Below are 18,284 nucleotides of genomic sequence, written 5' to 3'. Positions count from 1 at the left end.
TTGATACGAGTATACTCGTGGTAGCAGTCAACATGTCAAAAGTAAGGCATTTGTTGGTGGTATGCTAGGTTACACTGAGTGTTAAACCCAAATAATCTTATGCATTTCGTAACAGGAGATTGTTTTTTATTCAATATTTTCATGCCTGGGTAGTATTTAGGAAGGGAGCGTAAATGACAAAATATTCAAATACAAAAATATTGATTTATCGTGACAGTATTTGAGAAAAGTGTCCAGACCGATGTTCATCTACATCACACAAGCTTGGTCATGTTGATACCAGTCTTACTGTCAGAACAGAAAGCAGGACCTACCTCAGATATGGGGGAATTAAGTACAGTGGCCATGTTGTCCAGGATGGTGCCCTTAGCGATGTCGATGGTTGCATAGTGGGTGTCGTTGTAGGCCACCAACATGCACTCCTCACATGAGTGCTTACACATTAGACCAAGCAGAACAGCTACCTCGTCCATCTGCAACCCATCACAGAGTTAGATTCACCATGACACAGATATCATATATACCATACACAAAAGTTGGACAATGATAAAATACAACTTTGAACCTAAAAGAAATGCTAGTAACTCACGAAAGAGTTGCTGCCGTTATGTTAATTGTATTTACCATTCTCGGCTTGCCAAGTCCTTTCGCTGCAGTGCATGGTATTTTCATCTCACTGCCAATGTCGCAGAAAATGATTGTCCGCCCTCTGATTGGTTGAACATTGTAGACCGTGGCAATTTTGACTGCTGTGTCCAGGGCCTTGCGGTACCGCACTATCAGGTTCTTGTCATATGCAACCTCACTGCAGGCACAATGGCAGGCATTACAGGAGTTTGCAGCTATTAGCTTCATTTTGCAATATATTTACTTAGTTTCCATTTACCATATATTTACTTATTTTATATCATTTTACCACATATTTACCTATTTTAGGTCACTTACCATATATTTACCCATTTTCTGTCACTTAGCATATATTTACTTATTTTCTGTCAATTACCATTTTTTTGTGTGAATTATATATCCATGCCATGCCACAACAATATTATACACATATTTATACAACCTGTGGGAAAAGTGTTGAGTGAGGTAGGTTAGGGTAGGGTAGGGTGAGGTAGGGTAGGATGGGGTAGGGTAGGGTTAACCTCCCGATTCAGTGAGACACTCCCACCCTTACACTAAACAAATAAAGTCTAAACAATGTCAGTTTTCCTGCCACTGACCTTGTGCCTTGCTGCTTTTTTTTCTCTTTCCTGATCAACCACCATTTGTCCTTTGCTGCAGCCCCCCGACCTCTGCTTCCACGACCTCGACCTCGGATACCTCCACGAGTTACTCCTGATGCCATAGCATTGTTCTCAGCTTCGTGAATGATGTCTTTTTCTGAAAAAAATAGAATTAAAATAATTTGACCACAGCTCTGGCGCTGAGAACTTAAGAATGACTGCATGAGTTTATGTTTATACATTTACGGAAGGGAACACCAGAAATGGGTCTGACGCATTGTACCGATGAGGGCAATCAAACACATGTTGTCGGAGTGATGAGCGAGAATGCTTTAACCACTATCCAAATCCAGTGATCGCCCACCCTGTGGAACTTACAAGGCTTCAACCCCACAATCATAGGCTTCTGTCATACAAGAAGACTGGTCAGTGATTTATTTCTTATTCAGTACTGGAAACACATGATACTGTTCAAAATTAGACCATTTCAATGTACACACTTTCATAAATTCAGACAAACCTGAACATATTTAATTCAAATTGCAAATATAATTCTCCAGTCTTATGGACAAATGTTAGTCTCCGAGGAAGTCTAGATAAATATTTCCCACTTCAGAATCTATTCCATGAATTGTGCATAGCAGTATTTGCAATGACAATGACTGGTCTGTTGTGGTTCAGTGTCTGATTGTAAAAATACACATGAAGGACATACTGATTGTAATATCACAAGATCAGCATGTGTTACAGACAGTGGAGGGATGTGGATAGACTTACGGTTTTGCTCATAATCCTTCTCCAACTGTGTGAGCACTTCATACGCTGAGAAGAATCGGAACGGGAACTGTTTGCTGTTGATGACTTGACGCTGTAAAATAGGAATTTTGACAATCCATTGTACACAGTCTTAGCTGGTCAATTACATATGACAACTAAAGAAATGTTAAAGTTATAATGGGCAGACAAAATGTTTTCTTGTCAAGGTGAAAATGCAAACTGTTGGAGCTACTTAAAGTTGGGGAGTAAATAAATAATTTATATATACATATGCTTCGACAGAATCATTATTAACTATAATCAATAAAAGAATTCATAAAAAAACACACCCTTGCATGAATTTGAAAAAAAGTAGCATGAAGTCTTCATGTTATGTAGTGAACTCTAACTGTGTGAGGGAGGGAGTTTAGTTTAATGCCTACACCTTGCTATATTCCAGCTATATGGCAGTAGTCTGTAAACAACATGCTGGATCAGACAATCCAGTGATCAACAGCATTAGTATCAATCTATGCAAATTGAATATGATGACATGTGTCAACTAACTCAGCAAGTCTGACCACCCGATCTCGTTAGTTGCTTCTTACAACAAGCACAGGTTTAGGAAGATCAATTCTAAGCGGATCTTCATGGGTCTGGATATCAATAGAACCCACACAAAACACTTAGAATGTAATGTGTCTGTGTATCTGTGTATCACACACCTCATTGGTCAGCCTAGACAGGATGCTGTTGTGGTGTTTTGGAGAGATCCCCGCTTTGATCAGGTTTCTCAAGTTCCGTAACATCGCCATGAATGGCAGCTTCCTGTGATCTAGGGAAAATATAAAACATATTAAATAAATTATTTCTCAAACCATCATAAAACCCATATCAAAATGAAAATCTCTAAGGAATTTTAACCTGAACAAACATCGTTTACATGTATTTGTTAGCTATAAGGAAATTACAAACACTCGCATGTACCTTCACATGTACACAAATTAGATATAAATTGCATTAAAAAGTTACATTTAATACAGTTATAGCAGGTTATAAAATGTAACAAAGTATTTATCAGTAGATGAACTGATATTCAATTAAGTGACACTCTTAAACAGTCCTTGTTTATACACCACTTTTCTGTCAGTCAAGTATAAACCAACCAATTAACTCCTCCCAGACAGCCGCCTTGTTGCCCTTCATAGACACCTGTGTTTCCCAGGTCTCGGGTACAGGGAGCTTCATCCTCTTGCCACATTTTTCTTCCTCCCAAGTCCCAGGAAGACGACTTGCATAAAATTCTTCTAGTGTGGATGGGTACCTACACACAGACGGTATGTTCTCAGCCTAAATGGTTACATACTGTAAAATAACTGGGACCATTGAGAAAAACGCTACACCATTTCTTCCTTTACGAATCTTACTTTCCTTTGGGTGACAGTGACAAACACTCGACCAAGTCCCCAATACTGACTAGCATCCTCAGGCAAACAACATGATTGTCCTGTTATCAACATTTACAATAACCTGCTCTCAACATGCACAACACCTTTCATTAACACTTACAACACTAAATCTTACAAACCACAGCAAATTTCACATACAATACCTCACTAACAATATTCCATCAGCAATGATAAAAATATACTTAAATACCCTACAATCAATGCTAAAAAATACCCTGCTATCAATGCTATACATACCCCCAATATGAATGCTAAAATACCCAGAGTATCCTCCCCAACTGCTTAAGGTCATTTCGTTTTTCCCTCAATCATTGGGTGTCAATCTAAAATGGCTCATGGTATCATCAACCTTAACTCCCTGAAGATCCTACAACTGAGGTACCCCTTCCCAGCTGGGTGGAGCATGACGTTTTCCACGTTTTACTGCTCATTGCTGTGCCCGCAGCTACGTGGCTTCAGGTACTCACCACCATCTAGTCATTCAAAAATGGATTCATGGAGTCTATTAACAGCACAGGGTTGTGTACTGTACACTAGGGGTGGTGTACTGTACACTAGGGCTGGTGACATCACTGACAAGTCTGCACACACAGCTGACTCCAAGGTGTCACCGGTGGGCTTGATTCTGGTATCTCAAGCTCACTGGGCCACTAACCTGGCACAGCTCATCCAGCATACCCCATTAATGCTTAAATACCCTATTATTACTGCTAAATACCCTACTATCAATACCTCACAAGTCAGCATCTGTATTTCCCTGCTATAAACACTCACTTTTTGCCGATGAGACACATGACATGCTCTACAGGCTCCTTGATGTGCAACTTTCTGATGAGCTGTTTCAAGGAAAATGTCTTCTGTTCCAAAACTTCCTCAGTGTCGCTGTCCTCATCGTAATTGACATCACTCAGCTGAAACAAAACATCAGCAACTGGTTTGTTTCTCTCTTGTTCAACTAACTTGGGACTAGATTTTTTAAGGTCTCTTAGCGATAAGATAGTGTAAGCTAATGTTAATGTATGCACTTACACAATCTTAGGGCCAAGTGAGCTTTGAAAATCTAGGCCCTGATCGTCAAGTACAAAATATACCTCAACTGAAAATTGAAACTACATAAATATTTCCCCATAGCTGCCTCTTACAACAAACATGGATTGACCAATCATAACCAAGATCTTCATGGGTCCCCCGAAATGTATATTTATATACTTATCCCATCTCATGCAATGTATGCCAACCCAGCCTAATTGCTACTAAGATTGTGGTAGTGGCTCCGAGAAGAAAATTATCACTCTGAGGTAGTCACGTGGGTAGATAGGGGAGCATGCTGCACAGTCATCATGGGACTAGGGACTGTCCTATAAGTAGAGCAGCCTTGAGAACACGGGCGTATGGACAAGAGAGGTCTAGAGGGGAAGTTCTCATTTGTTCCACTTGGCTTCAAAGCAAGAGAGAGAAGTAAAAATCGTGTGATAAGTACATAAACGTACAATATATAGTTAAAATTTCCAATATTATGAGTTACCATGGTAACATTAACATCATGTGTTCATCTAATCAACTCACTTGTCTCCGTGGCTTCTTGCTTTCATCATCACTGTCAGATTCCTCGCTGTCACTATCAAACAAGGTGCGCTTCCGACCCTTCATTCCCACTTGCATCACTCCACCCCTTCCTCTGCCTCTTCCCCTCCCTCGACCCCGTCCACCTTGATCTCCTCCTCCCTTCTTTTTCTTCTTCTTCTTGGACGAATCTTTGTTATATTTTGCTGCAAATGACTCGTGTGTTATTTTGAGGAAACTGAGAAAACTCAATTCTAACTCAGCATTTAATGAATTCTTAAATTATAGTACACATTTACAGATATCATTTACTGATAATGTTTCAGTACAGATTCTTGTATCGTTCGTGCTAGACATAAGAACAAGAATCTGCACTGAAATGTTGCACAGACAAAATGACCTGTGTCAAACCAGTTGGTAATTCATATATGAATGCAAGAATGGATGACTGATGATAAAACCTACCAAGTTGGTATTTGTCAAAATCGGGAAACTTTGCCACCATAACTCGTCTCAAGGCAGCTGGGAGTGCCCCAAATGTCAGGCTATCATCATGGAATGCCTGAAATTAATAACAGCATAGCAAGATATAAAATAATAACCTCTTCAGTCAAAAATCATCAAACATGACAAATAACTTTTTTTTTAAAAAAAACAACCACACTGCTGCCTGTAATAATTGTTCTGAGGTCCTTGTATATTTTGTATGTTGGTGTGATGTATACACTATTGTCTCTACTTATAAATTCGGGACTGACGGGACGTCGGTTGACATGTCATTGGTTCCCATTTGCACAGATTGGTGCTCATGCTGTTGATCACTGGATTGTGTAATCTAGACCCTATTATTTACAGACCACGGCCATATAGCTGGAATACTGCTAAGTGTGCTGTAAAACTAAACTCACTCATAAATTCTGAAATATTTAATAGTCCTCTTTATCAAACTGTCATACACTGATATCAGTTTTCTTACATCAAGTTAACCACAGACTAAAGGAAGAAACTCTTGAACCTGCCATCTTGCACCTTTCACCTGAACACAAAATCATTCTCACCTGGTATATTTCTGCTACTTCAATCCAGTCAGAGGGCAGGTTGATGGCAGCTGAGAAATATTTTCTCATGTATGGTCGACACAGCTTTACATTTGCAGCCAGAGCCAGCAAAAAGTTGGCTGTAGTTCGGATGTTCAAGCCTTTTCTTGTGTGTAAGGCAACCTGACCAAAAAATAACCCAAAACATTAATAAGTTAAAGTCACTAATAATACAGTGAAGGTCAACATTGTGGGTGCATCATTACGATCATAGTTGTTTTCAGTTAACAGGATATTCAATTTGTTCAAGTTAATGTTTTGCCACCTTATGCTTACCTTCAGAAGAAACTCTGGGTCATAGGTCGTGACCTTTTCTGACATGGCAATGAGGTCAATTCTGGCTTTAGCCTTGGAATCCTTGAAGTTGGGGGCGCAGATAAGGGATGAACTCACAGCATTGATGAATGCATGCTGGAAAGAATATATAGGAAAGGTAACTATTATCATAATAATTATCAGCAAACATATTGACAGAAATGGAAGAGAGCAGGAAACATAAACAGCTTCTGCAAGATGAAAATCTCACTTGTCTCATTCCTTTGCATGCCTTTTTGAATGTGAACTAACAAAATATTCAAAACACTCAGGTGTTGTACAAGTCAGTTATCACAAGCAGGCTGATTATAATGTTTAAACAACTTGAATGAGAATGGATTATAAGCTCAGTTTTACTGTTTTTAAATGAAAGAAATTTTAAAAGACATAGGCTTTGGAACAGTAGCTTTAGTACACACAGTGAAATTTTTGGTGCATCACATCTCAATATTATTATGTCATTCATGACAAGTCGATGTGTTGATGGATGGAAAAAAAACAAACAGTTAAAAGCAATTGTTCAAATATAACCTAGCTAGACTACTAAAACCAGTATGCCTGATAAATTTTCATGAGCTTTTATCAATGTTATAAGAACTATTTGTCATATGCTCTGCATCAATGGTCCGATCTAATGACGCTGACCAATCACTCACCTTCAAGCCATTCACATCACAGAGTGGCGCTGCCACAAGGTGTTTGCTGACTCTAACATCCTTGTCTGGTGGCATGAAACTCGGCACTTCAAAACTCTCCCCAGCATACATCCCAGCAAAGTTGTAATCTGGGTAGCTGGTCTCATATGCCTTGTAGTTGAATCCTGGTTCCTTGGACTTTTTCTCTTTGGGAAGTTTGGCCACCTTGGACAACTTGGACGCCTTCCCAACTTTGTCCTTGACCTCCATCGACCTTTTCTTTGAAGGCTCATCACCACGTGTAGATTTCACTTTCTTTTGGACTTTTTCCTGCGAGCTTTTGCTCGATTTTTCATCATGGTCATCTTTTGTTTTTGAAGATTTCACTAACAGTGTGTTTGGTAAAGAACTTGATAACAGTCCGCCAGACAATAGGCTACTGCCGGACAGTAAACTGCTGCCAGTCAAGCTGGACGATAACGTCAATTTCTGGGTCAGCTCTGTGCTGAGCAGAGAACTCTGGTTAGAGAACGATGTGTCTTTTGTCTTCTTTTTATCAACATTGGAGGAATCATTTCCTTTCCGCTTACGGCCTGCATCTGCAGTCTTGGTTGTCGAGAGTAGACTTGACCCGCCAAGTCCTCCTTTTAAACCTTCAACAAACAGGCTATGATTACAACACTTGCTGTGATGGGAATGTCATGGGCAACAGATGCAGGTGAGGAGACCACCACCTACACAAGCTAGGAACATAATTCGGACAACTCATAACATTACACAATATTATGATTTTCTACTGTATCTAACAGACACTACATAACCCATTTCAACAAAATTCTATGCATATTTTACACTGTCATATAATAATACCTCATAACTTTTAAGACAACTTATTAAAGATTTGCTAATGTTTCTAATTATGCAGATCCTGCAAGGCCAAAAAGCCACATTATACCATGCTTTGTTATGTTATATGATAACTGAGATGTCAAACTTACAGAAAGACCACTTTAGGTTTCAACTGATTTACACCATCCCTTCAAGATAGTGAACCCTGTGTTTAGTTATATTCTACTGTTCTTAAGTTGTCAGCATTTTTCATGCCTGATGTATCCTAAATGACCAGGACCTTTAACACCCTTCCATTACATGTGAGAATATATTTTGCAGCAAACATTGCTGGTGTTACAAGCACACAGAATGATTTCGAACCTGTAGAGAGCTCCAGCTTCCATTTGGTTAGAAGAGGATTCTGGGTAGACAGTTTGTCAGGTTCTCGCGACATTGTGTCGACTTCCACTGAAACTAAAAAAGGTTTAAATAACATAAAACATTTTTTTGGTGATTGAGTACCTTCAGCAGGTCTGCCATGTTGGCATCACATATCCACATCAAGAGTATATAATGTTGAATCACATGGTATGTTTCTTTCTTATACATGTAACTCTACAAAAATGGACAGCAAACAAAATCAGGTGTGTCTGGACCAGACGATCCCATGAGTGATGTTTTGAGAAACATGTCACGCCACTGAGGTAGATGACACAATCAACATCCATTCATATGTATGTAAATACATATTAAAATAAATTTATCATTACAAAATAATCAATTTAATTTTAATTTTGCTGGACAAAATCGCAAACACACTGCACATAATAAACAATCACATATCTAAGTATGTGCACATCAACACCATCCAAATAATATCTATAATGGCTTGTATCTCTAAACCTGAAAACAACCTGATAGCAGAGCAAGCACACAGCGATAAGATGACAAAAGAACAAGGAAATGAAACAATCGTTTTGCACAGACCTCATCGCTGAGATGATCACAACTCCAAATCATACATCAATGGTATTTGACAGAAACTTACACATATTATCCATTGCCAGTTTCTGCGCTAAACGCCTCTAACGATCAAATAACGGGATTTGTTATTCAACCCGTTGTCTGGAAACCGACGCCAATGTCGTCCCTTTGGGTTTGGCAGTTCCTACACTGGTGATTATCATACAAGGACTGTTTTATCAAACCTTGTTTCGGAGATATTTTGTCTGACACCATGCACTTATTGCTTACCCTGATCTAAAAACTGTTCTGCTGTGTTCGTGCAATCCAGTGAAATATCCTGACGCAGCAAAACATGTAAATACTCGCGATTAACCGCGACTGCTGAAATGTTTTGCAATACGTACAGAGTTCATTAGAGTTACTTCCCTTTGTTTACGCTCGTCAACGTATATGGGCGACATAGCAAGGATCGAAGTGCTCGAAGGGGGCGTAGATCAGGATGATGTACAACATATGTAGTCTCCCTTAGATTAACAACTAGTCTCTGAAATTTTACTGAAAATAGTTGATAGAAAAACAAAATAATATAATGAAACGGAGCCCTGAGACTTTCTTCATTTTCAGAAGCAAAGAAAATCCAGCCACATTTTCTAGACTTGCATGGGCTTTCTTGGATATATTTGCTTCAGTGTCTGTACGACAGAATAAGAATATTAGATCCCTCCTCCTGTCACATTACCCCACCCCCGAACAAAATGAGCATGTGTACAAACTTGATGATTACCCACCACAATAAAATGACTGACACCCCCCCCCCAACCATCCTCTCTCTCTCTCTCTCTCTCTCTCTCCCTCTCTCTCTCTCTCTCTCCTAATGTATGAACAATGAACATCGGCCGGAGGCCTGCATTTTTCATGCATAAAGACGATATTTGTTCCACAGTGTGTGTAGTATGGAATGGAATACTGGTTTCGAATGTGGAATGGTTCGTTTTTATACTAAATATATAGCACCTGCCATGACGCCATGTTGACTGGTTGCTAAGGTAAAACTACTAGTGGCTAACATATCGTGTTTCTGATCCGAGAGGTGGTCTTCTTTTAGGTGGATCACTTAGTGCTTCAGGGACTGTGAGACAGGCTATTGCCACGCCTGTGTAAGTTCAACGCATAGCCTTGTTCTAACGTTGTACTGAGTGCTTAGCCCATGAATGCACATGTAGTAATTTCATCCTATTGTGCGTGGTGTAGTGGTTAGAGCGTTAGCCCGGAGAGTGGAATGTCGCGGGTTCGATCCTCGGTCACGTCATACCAAAGGGCATTAAAAAGTGCCTGGCACTATAAACATTAATGGGTACAACAAAGACTGAGGCCGTATATATGTCTGGATGGGGTAATTCATGCTTAACTGCGACATGGTATGTCGGTGTGCTAACGCTATAAAACCAGGCTAGTTAGTGCAAGCAGTCACATGCGCTTTCACAGGCATGCACATCGTCATATGAGCGAAATATTCTTAAGAACGAGGTTAAATGCCATTTCACCTCACTTGAGCGAATCTACGGCTCGACTCTCCCATCTGAGGGGGTGGGCGAAATTTTGATATTCCCTTTTCCCGAAAACCAACGTTGTGCTAGAAGTCAAGCGCAATCGAATTGCTTTGAAAACATCGGATGGCTGTACTTCAGATTAGCTCGCGACCCCAATACTCGATCTCTGAGTCTCTCGACTGAGATGAAGTTTCCTAATACCTGAGTAGGCCTCAACTCAACTTAGGCTTAGTTAGGTATTAGTAAACTTCATCTCAAGTGAAAGGCTCTGGTTATGGCACGTTGTACAAATGTGTATGTGTGCGTGAGTGCGTGCGTGCACGCGCGCAATAAATGAATACGTCAGACCTTTTTACATGTAAAACAAAGATCAAATAATTAAGATCAGCGTACAAATAAAACAAGTTCAGGTTTGAATATACTGATATCGTGTTTCCACTGCATACAATACATATGGAACGGTTTTAATAATCTGTGGAGTCCATTTAGACTTTGACTCGTAAGTACTGCGTCACCTGCGAATAAGAGAATAAAGAGGTATAAAACTACATTCACATCTAAACCGGCGAACAGTAAGTTCATCGTTCGCCGCAGGATGGACGTTTCCGCGAAAGCGACGGCAGAATTGAGAGGTTTGATCCAGATTTCGCTTTCCCCGGACCATAACTGCTGGGAGTGGGAGAGACAGAGTGACACCAAGCTGTTTACAAACCGTCAATACAAATTATCAGTTTTTGTACCAACTAATGTCGGCTCAGATACATGTCATGCTTTACACCACGAGGAGTGAGCCAGGTCTCCAATCTGAAACCAATTTGGTAAACCATTTTGGTAAATTTGGGAGGGTCAAAGATCCTTAAAATATTAACGAAGTAAGCAAAACTTTTTGCTTGTAATATTGGTCTGACACAACCCAGAGGCCATCTACAACAATCTGTAAGTGAATCTCCCTGGACAAACTACAAGCTTAATGAAAACAGAAACAAATATTATTTAACATTACATATAGCTCAGGGGGACAGGGACAGAGTGAAAGTTCTACGGTTAAATCCCGTGGATTTATGCAGATTCATAAATATCACGTAATTATGCATGTATATGAAGGAATGAGTTCCAATGTATCTGAGGGTAATCGACCTTCACCCATTGTTTATTTGTTTATTTACATTCCATTCGTCCGAGCCGGCACCACTGTAATTTGGATAATCCTTTACTCATTATTGAGACACTGATGTAATCTCGGCTACTAGCCCTGCACTTCCTGACACGTGTGATGCCCAGGTTCTATGAGGCACGGCGTGAGGGGGGTTGAGGCATGAGGGGGGTGCGGTATGTGGTGACACGAATCAACAGATAGCTAATGAGGTACAGAGGCTGAGCGACAATAAACGACGGGTATCTTTCATCTCCAATTACCGATGAAGATCCAAACAGTTTACAGACCCCGTTATTTAACACCCCCTCCCTGACTAGACCCCCTCCATGACTTACTTAACCTCCGTTCATCCTTCCCACTTCTACGGTTTGTGGCTGGCAACCTTCGTTTCTGAAAATACATATATTGCCTGAAACAAGGTGTAATGTATAAATTTCAAACAAACTCAAGTCCGATTTGAGTCTCAGAATCTAGTCTTGCTTCAGTGAGTGAGTGCGTTTATTTTTACGCAGGAATATACATGTACCTATATTCCAGCAATGTCATGGTAGGCGACACCAGAAATGGGCTTCACACATTATATCCATGTGGAGAGTCGAACTGCAGTCTTCGGCCTGACGAGCGAACGGTTTAGCCACTAGCTTACCCCTCCACCCCAATTTGCTGAGCAGTACAAAACTTGAATGAATAACTTGTTTACCTGGACGGTATTGCCAAAAGGTCCGTCTGTATTAACTCTTTCAACTATGGCGGGTTTACGTCTATATTTGTAAACAATTATGGCACGCGTTAGAAACAGAATTGTTTTTCGCACGGTGTTACCAACGTTTGTAAAGAAAAGACATAATAGATCTCCAGTACTCGTCGTGAGGTTGGAACTGATCTGATCTTGCTCACAGTCCCTGAACAGTATCCTTTTCCCTACAATCTAGCCCTCCCTGCAACACTTATGCCCAAGTTCTAAATGAAGCAAGTCTAGATTTACCCAGTCTCCGTGGGGATCTTTTCCAATTTACTTATTTATTTGTAACAATAACAATTAATATATTCAAGGACTAAGCAATAGTCTAGAACTGAAATGGGACAGAGCAACTGGTTGTTCGTACGCCGTGGTAACAGCGACCCTTGGTTTGTCAAATCCTGGCTTCTATGTCCCAGTCTGTCAGATAATATACAGCGCATTTTCTGCGTGCGGCGTAAAAGGTCATGACCGAACAGTATCATTTGTGACTAGAATTTTGTACAGATTTCAATCGGAAACTTTTTATGATTTATTTCCACAACAAATGTGTAAGTTTTCGTTACTATCTAAACATTCGTCTCGAGGGTGAGATGTGCGTGTATCCCCGCTTCATCTACTGTTAAAACACGGTACCGTGAACACTGACATGGAAACAAGTCATCTCGCACTTCAATGACAGAATCGTAACCAATCATTTACGCATAAACTAACTAATACATTTCATGTAGATCGGAAAGAGGAACCAAAATATTCATGGCAACACGAACCCTCTTCGAATGTCAATACTGACATCATGTTGAACAGAGTATCAAGACTCGAGCACATCAAAGCAGAGTGCGGCGCAGGCGGCGCATGCGTAGGGACATCGAACCTTGACCCATATTCTCTTAACTCAAACACTTGGTATGCTCTGAATGTCGCACTTCTCTTGAATGGGTGGGTTCTGAGTAGGTATGAGGTATTATCTATCATGTTGTGTGTTTCTGCACCCTCCACTACGACCTGCCAGCGATGTTAACTCCCATACATTAACGTAGACTCGAATGATACAGATATGTTACAGGGTGGTGGCCGTGATGCAAAATTCTGTGACAGTCCAAACTGCGGCGTTGTGCAACATTCGCTCACTAACCTCATCCACATCAGGCAACAGAACCACTTGCCTTTCCGGTAAATGCCACCCGTTAAGATCCGTGTAGGATCTGATCCTCACTAGCCAGTGCTTGTTGTAAGAGTGATTGAGTTTAGTTTTACACCGCACTCAGCAATATTCCAGCCATATGGCGGCGGTCTGTAAATAATCGAGTCTGGAAACAGACAATCCAGTGATCAACAACATGAGCATCGATCTGCCCAATTGGGAACCGATGGCATGTGTCAACCAAGTCAGCGAGCCTGACCACCCGATCCCGTTAGAAGCCTCTTACGACAAGCATAGTCGCCTTTTATGGCAAGCATGGGTTGCTGAAGGTCTATTCTACCCCGGGACTTTCACGGGTTGCTTCTTGTAAGAGGCGTCTAACTCGGTCGGGTGGTCAGGTACTCTGATTCAATTGATGCATGCCCAGGTATCCCACGTGGGTAGATCGATACTCATGGCCGTTGATGTCTGGATTGTCTGTTCCAGACTCGATTATTTACTGACCACCGCCGTATAGCTGGAATCCAGAAGAAAAGCAGTGGACTGTAGTTTATTTAATGTATGTCTTAAAGTACCAGTCTTGAAATATATTATTACGCTACCATAGTTATAACATGCTGAAAATATTTTGGTTCAAATTGCCCCGTGGATAGACCTTCAGCACCCCATGCTTGCCACAAAAAGGCGATTATGCTTGTCGTAAGAGGCGATTAACGTGATCGGGTGGTTCCCACTTGCGCAGATCGATGATGCTGACCACTGGATTGTCTGGTCCAGCTTTACTGTCACACTGGTGTTCTTATGACCCTCGCTTTAGATAAACATTTTGATAAATCACAACAATATTGACTTACTTCTTATAATAATCTACATTAACGCATAACTGTCTTCTGCCATTGAATATTGTTTAGTGCGGCTTTAAACAAAACAATTTCATGGACCCTTTTTCACGGGTTACTCTACAGCAAGATATTGCAGTGAGAGTGATTTCCAGGAACTGTCCCTCACTGTGATACACTTCAAACGTACCCGCCGTGTTTGAACAGCCCGTGGCAATACTGTAGCTATACCACACATTAACGTAGTGTTACATTGTGTCACTGTTGTCCGTCCTCCCAGGCTGGTCCCACATTCCTTGCGTGGTCGGTCAAGTTGATGCAGTGTAATATTAACCATATTAACTGTACAAGTTTTAATACAATAACAGCTTAGGTATTATACATCAGTGTTGTTTCCCGTATCTTTTTCGAGTAATTTTTTTCACGTCGCCCTTATAACAATTCCTTTTGTGCATACACGTACTAAACACATCATCAAAGTATTTTTTAAGAATATGGCATCTAAATCAGTTTCCATGGTTGGAATGCAATACATGTACTTAATCTACATTTCTGGTATAAAGTTGCATCGTTTTCCGAAGTTCTATCGTGTCACGTGATTTATGTTTACAAATAATGTAAGCTCCGCCCAGTGCTTAATTGACGGGGGACACCTAAGCCAATGAACGTCGTTGGCGGCCTGGACGTATGGCAAGTTATAAAACGCACGTGGACTGCGTGCACTGTCACACGCGCCAGGTGCAAGAGTCGTCAGCGCTGCCAAATAGTATCACCTTAGGCGGCGCATCACTGACCGAGGCTACCATCTTCAACTCGGAGGCGACCTGTGGCTGATACAACAATGCTGCTACACCCTGTGCTGGAACCTGACTCCGGGGATTGTCGTACGACTGACGACTTCGAACTACTTGCTGGGGATGGAGTTCCATATAGCCAAAGCCTACTTCTCCCCCAGATCCCCAAATTCACGCCACAGCTCGCCAAGAAGAAAATCTTGCCCACCAAAGAAGAGTTCACAGGTAGGAATGACTCCGCGCTTAGCGACGTGTTATGTCTGGGCAACGACCACATCTACGACCCCTACCAGGACTACTTTGGATTGTGTCAGGAGTTCGCCGGGGGCCGGGCCGAGCTGAGCCCCAGTTCCGATATTTCCCTGTCATCGGACGAAAGTAGCGACAGTTTCAAGTATTTATCTTTCCAAGCTTCAAATCCACCGCTCGTGAATTCGAATTTCATCAAGCTAGACCAGGAAAGACTTCGTGCTTTGACAACTGCGGAATTCGAAAGGAACGGAACTACATACGAATTGGACGAGTATGACATCATACAGCAGAAGGTGCGCGGACACGAACCCCCCACCCGGGAGATCCCGGTCGTTCCAAATGATCGGATCAAGGAATATCTGTGGCTGAAACAATGCAAGACCGCCCGTGGGGATGTTACACAGCTACAGGTGCAGGGGAAAAAGAAATCTAAGTTGATCTGTGTATTTTGCAAGAACAACAAGGAACCTCCACATGTGTACACTGGGCATGTTTTGAAGGATTCTCGTGGCTATACGGCGTGTCCAGTGTTAAGGAAATACCCGTGTCCAATTTGCCAAGCCATCGGGGACCACGCCCACACTATCAAATACTGCCCCTTCAACAACGACTCAGAGTTTCGAACCAGCCCATCCCCTCTCCGCACAACGCGCATGGCCACAGGTAAAAAGCGGCGTACATAGAGAATGTCCTGAGTTGTGAATACTGTTACATTCCACATTTCAAGTGTATGTTGCATCGACGGGGACTCGTCATGAATCCAGTTTTCCAGATGAGGAGCTGTTTTTATTCGCAACTGATTTTAATCTTGACTCATTGAGGAAATGATGAACTCACAGTGTTGTGTATGATATATACTATCTAGTTTTGTTTATTGTTTAGTCTAGGAACACGTGAATGTGTTAAGAAGAGTGCTGTGCTCAAAACGAATTTACCGTTTTGACAGAAAGCATGCAGTGCTTATATGTTAAAGTGCGGGGACATTTTAGCAACGTGTTTGGTGCAATGGACTGTCAAATGGACTGACATTTTAGTTAAAAATAGTACGTTCTGAGAATTAGCCTGAAATTTTACATCATTTTAAGGTTAAGCGTTTTTTGTTGAGTATCTAGTAGGTCTTATCGTGCGTTTAAATGCTTTTATTTATGATGCTTTAGCATGTAGGATTATACATCATTGTAAATTTGAAATTTTAGAAGTTTCCGACAGTTTTATTGATGTTATTTTATGACCGTCAGTATAAGATATTGATGGAATATGACTCCTGTAAATAGGTGGACTTTGTAAAAAAACACTTCTGTATTGAAAAGTAGTTTTAGTATCCTAGAATATAGATGGAATTCGTACCAGTGTTATGTTTTACTTCGTCAGCTGACTTTACCTTGACAGTAATGGTCATGTTGCTTGTCGGAAGAGACTACATTGTGACAGTGGGCGATAACTGAATCCACTGAAGGGGGATAGTCTAGTTAGTATTGCGTTTGCTCGTTTTGACGAAGGCGTGGGTTCGATTCCATTCATGGATATATTATGTGAGGTCTGTTTCTGGTGGCCCTTGCCGCGATATTCCTGGAATATTGCTAAAAGCGTAGTAAAACTATGCTCACCCGCTGTAGTCTGTACAAGACAGCTGTCGATTGACAGGTACTAAGGGAATCGTCTTGTCTGAAAATGGATATGGTAGGGTAGTATTCCGATCGTTCTACTTGAATTAAAAAAACCCAAAATGTCATTGAATTAAAAAAAACAAACAAAACTTTGTAACAAAATCAGTTTGGATGTGGATTAACTCGGGCAACCCTAACCCAGTGAAAGGCAGGAACGATCGTACTGATTTCCCATCATCAATGAATCGATTTATCCAGACTCCCTTGTTTACACTCCGCCATAAAAGAGCTGGTACACTGCTTACTGCGGCGCTTGATATCATTCATTCGCCCACATCCAGCTCTGCCGGAAGGACATGCTTGATATAAATAAGAAGCAGTTGGGCAGTTTATTACATCATAACACCGTTATTCTGACTGTTGCGTCCCCAATTTCAGTATTAAAAAAACCCGCAACAAGTAATGAAATAGTCCAACGTTTGACAATTCATACATGGGCGTGTCCAGTAGATATGTGTGGAAGGCGGGTTTCCAGATTAGATGGGTATTCACCATCGTATACAAGCCTTGACACATTTTTATAATTTATTTACAAGCATGCATTTTCATTTGGAGACGAGTTGTTAGAAACAGTTTAAATATATACCGTAATATATGTCCTCACATTATAAACAAAATATGTAAACACAATATATGCATGACTGTATCAACATCGCATGATATAAGTGCAAGTATTACATACTATCTGTTGCATTCCGCTATTTGCTTATCATACAATATACATTACCTACCCGTGAAGATCCAGCGCCTAGATTTTTTAAGCTCTCTTACTGCTAAGGAAGTCGTAAGTGCCATTACATTAACATTACCTTACAACCCATGCTCTTAGTGACCGGCGACTAACGGGATCAGGCTGTCGGGCTTGGGTGTAGTACGGATACTTGCCAACGAATCTGAATATTATTTACAGATATACGTAATTTCGCAGGAAAAATGCAGAGCGCGATTTGTTGACCTAATGTTTGAGCTGGGTAAAGGTGTTATTAGGGTAGTTTAGTGGTTAAAGCGTTCGATCGTGACGCAGAAGACCTGGGTTCGATTCCCCACATGGATGCAATGTGTGAAGTCTATTTCTGATGTTGGAATATCCCTTTAAATTCAATATGTTTCCAGATGTGCATACTTTTAAATCTTTATTTACGCCTAAAAGCTTTCCAGATTTATATCTATTATCAACTCAACACTCATGAAACGTAATCGAATGTAACCCAAATTAATCTTCACATTGTTTATGTATGCACAAAATATACGTATTGTTTTGTACCTCCGAAGCTGGTTGAAC

The 18,284-nt window shown here is 40.9% G+C and overlaps 2 protein-coding genes across 3 annotated transcripts in view; one reads left to right on the top strand and one right to left on the bottom strand.

Moving 5' to 3' along the window:
- LOC137265562 (telomerase protein component 1-like) overlaps positions 1-9,286 on the bottom strand; it is a 38,769-nt gene extending 29,483 nt beyond the window's left edge. The window contains exons 1-14 of one of the 2 annotated variants that reach the window (XM_067800982.1): positions 9,150-9,286; positions 8,277-8,369; positions 7,086-7,717; positions 6,391-6,525; positions 6,076-6,237; positions 5,483-5,579; positions 5,021-5,223; positions 4,229-4,365; positions 3,152-3,309; positions 2,711-2,820; positions 2,007-2,097; positions 1,227-1,386; positions 625-805; positions 315-473 (exon numbers count right to left, since the gene is read on the bottom strand). In XM_067800982.1, coding sequence (XP_067657083.1) covers positions 315-473; positions 625-805; positions 1,227-1,386; positions 2,007-2,097; positions 2,711-2,820; positions 3,152-3,309; positions 4,229-4,365; positions 5,021-5,223; positions 5,483-5,579; positions 6,076-6,237; positions 6,391-6,525; positions 7,086-7,717; positions 8,277-8,349 — 2,298 coding nt within the window. In that variant the 5' untranslated portion in view covers positions 8,350-8,369; positions 9,150-9,286. Of the gene's footprint in view, positions 1-314; positions 474-624; positions 806-1,226; positions 1,387-2,006; positions 2,098-2,710; positions 2,821-3,151; positions 3,310-4,228; positions 4,366-5,020; positions 5,224-5,482; positions 5,580-6,075; positions 6,238-6,390; positions 6,526-7,085; positions 7,718-8,276; positions 8,370-8,943 lie in introns of both variants that reach the window. The other variant, XM_067800981.1, reaches the window with a different exon arrangement.
- Positions 9,287-14,981: 5,695 nt separating this feature from the next.
- Positions 14,982-16,678, top strand: LOC137265129 (uncharacterized). Its single transcript, XM_067800442.1, has one exon. It carries the CDS (start codon positions 15,131-15,133, stop codon positions 16,016-16,018), a length of 888 nt encoding a protein of 295 aa, XP_067656543.1. The 5' UTR covers positions 14,982-15,130; the 3' UTR covers positions 16,019-16,678.
- Positions 16,679-18,284: the final 1,606 nt, after the last annotated feature.

The sequence above is a fragment of the Haliotis asinina genome, chromosome 15, assembly GCF_037392515.1.
Source record: "Haliotis asinina isolate JCU_RB_2024 chromosome 15, JCU_Hal_asi_v2, whole genome shotgun sequence".
In the NCBI taxonomy this organism is placed as follows: domain Eukaryota; kingdom Metazoa; phylum Mollusca; class Gastropoda; order Lepetellida; family Haliotidae; genus Haliotis; species Haliotis asinina.
This window is presented reverse-complemented; position numbering and strand designations above follow the sequence as displayed.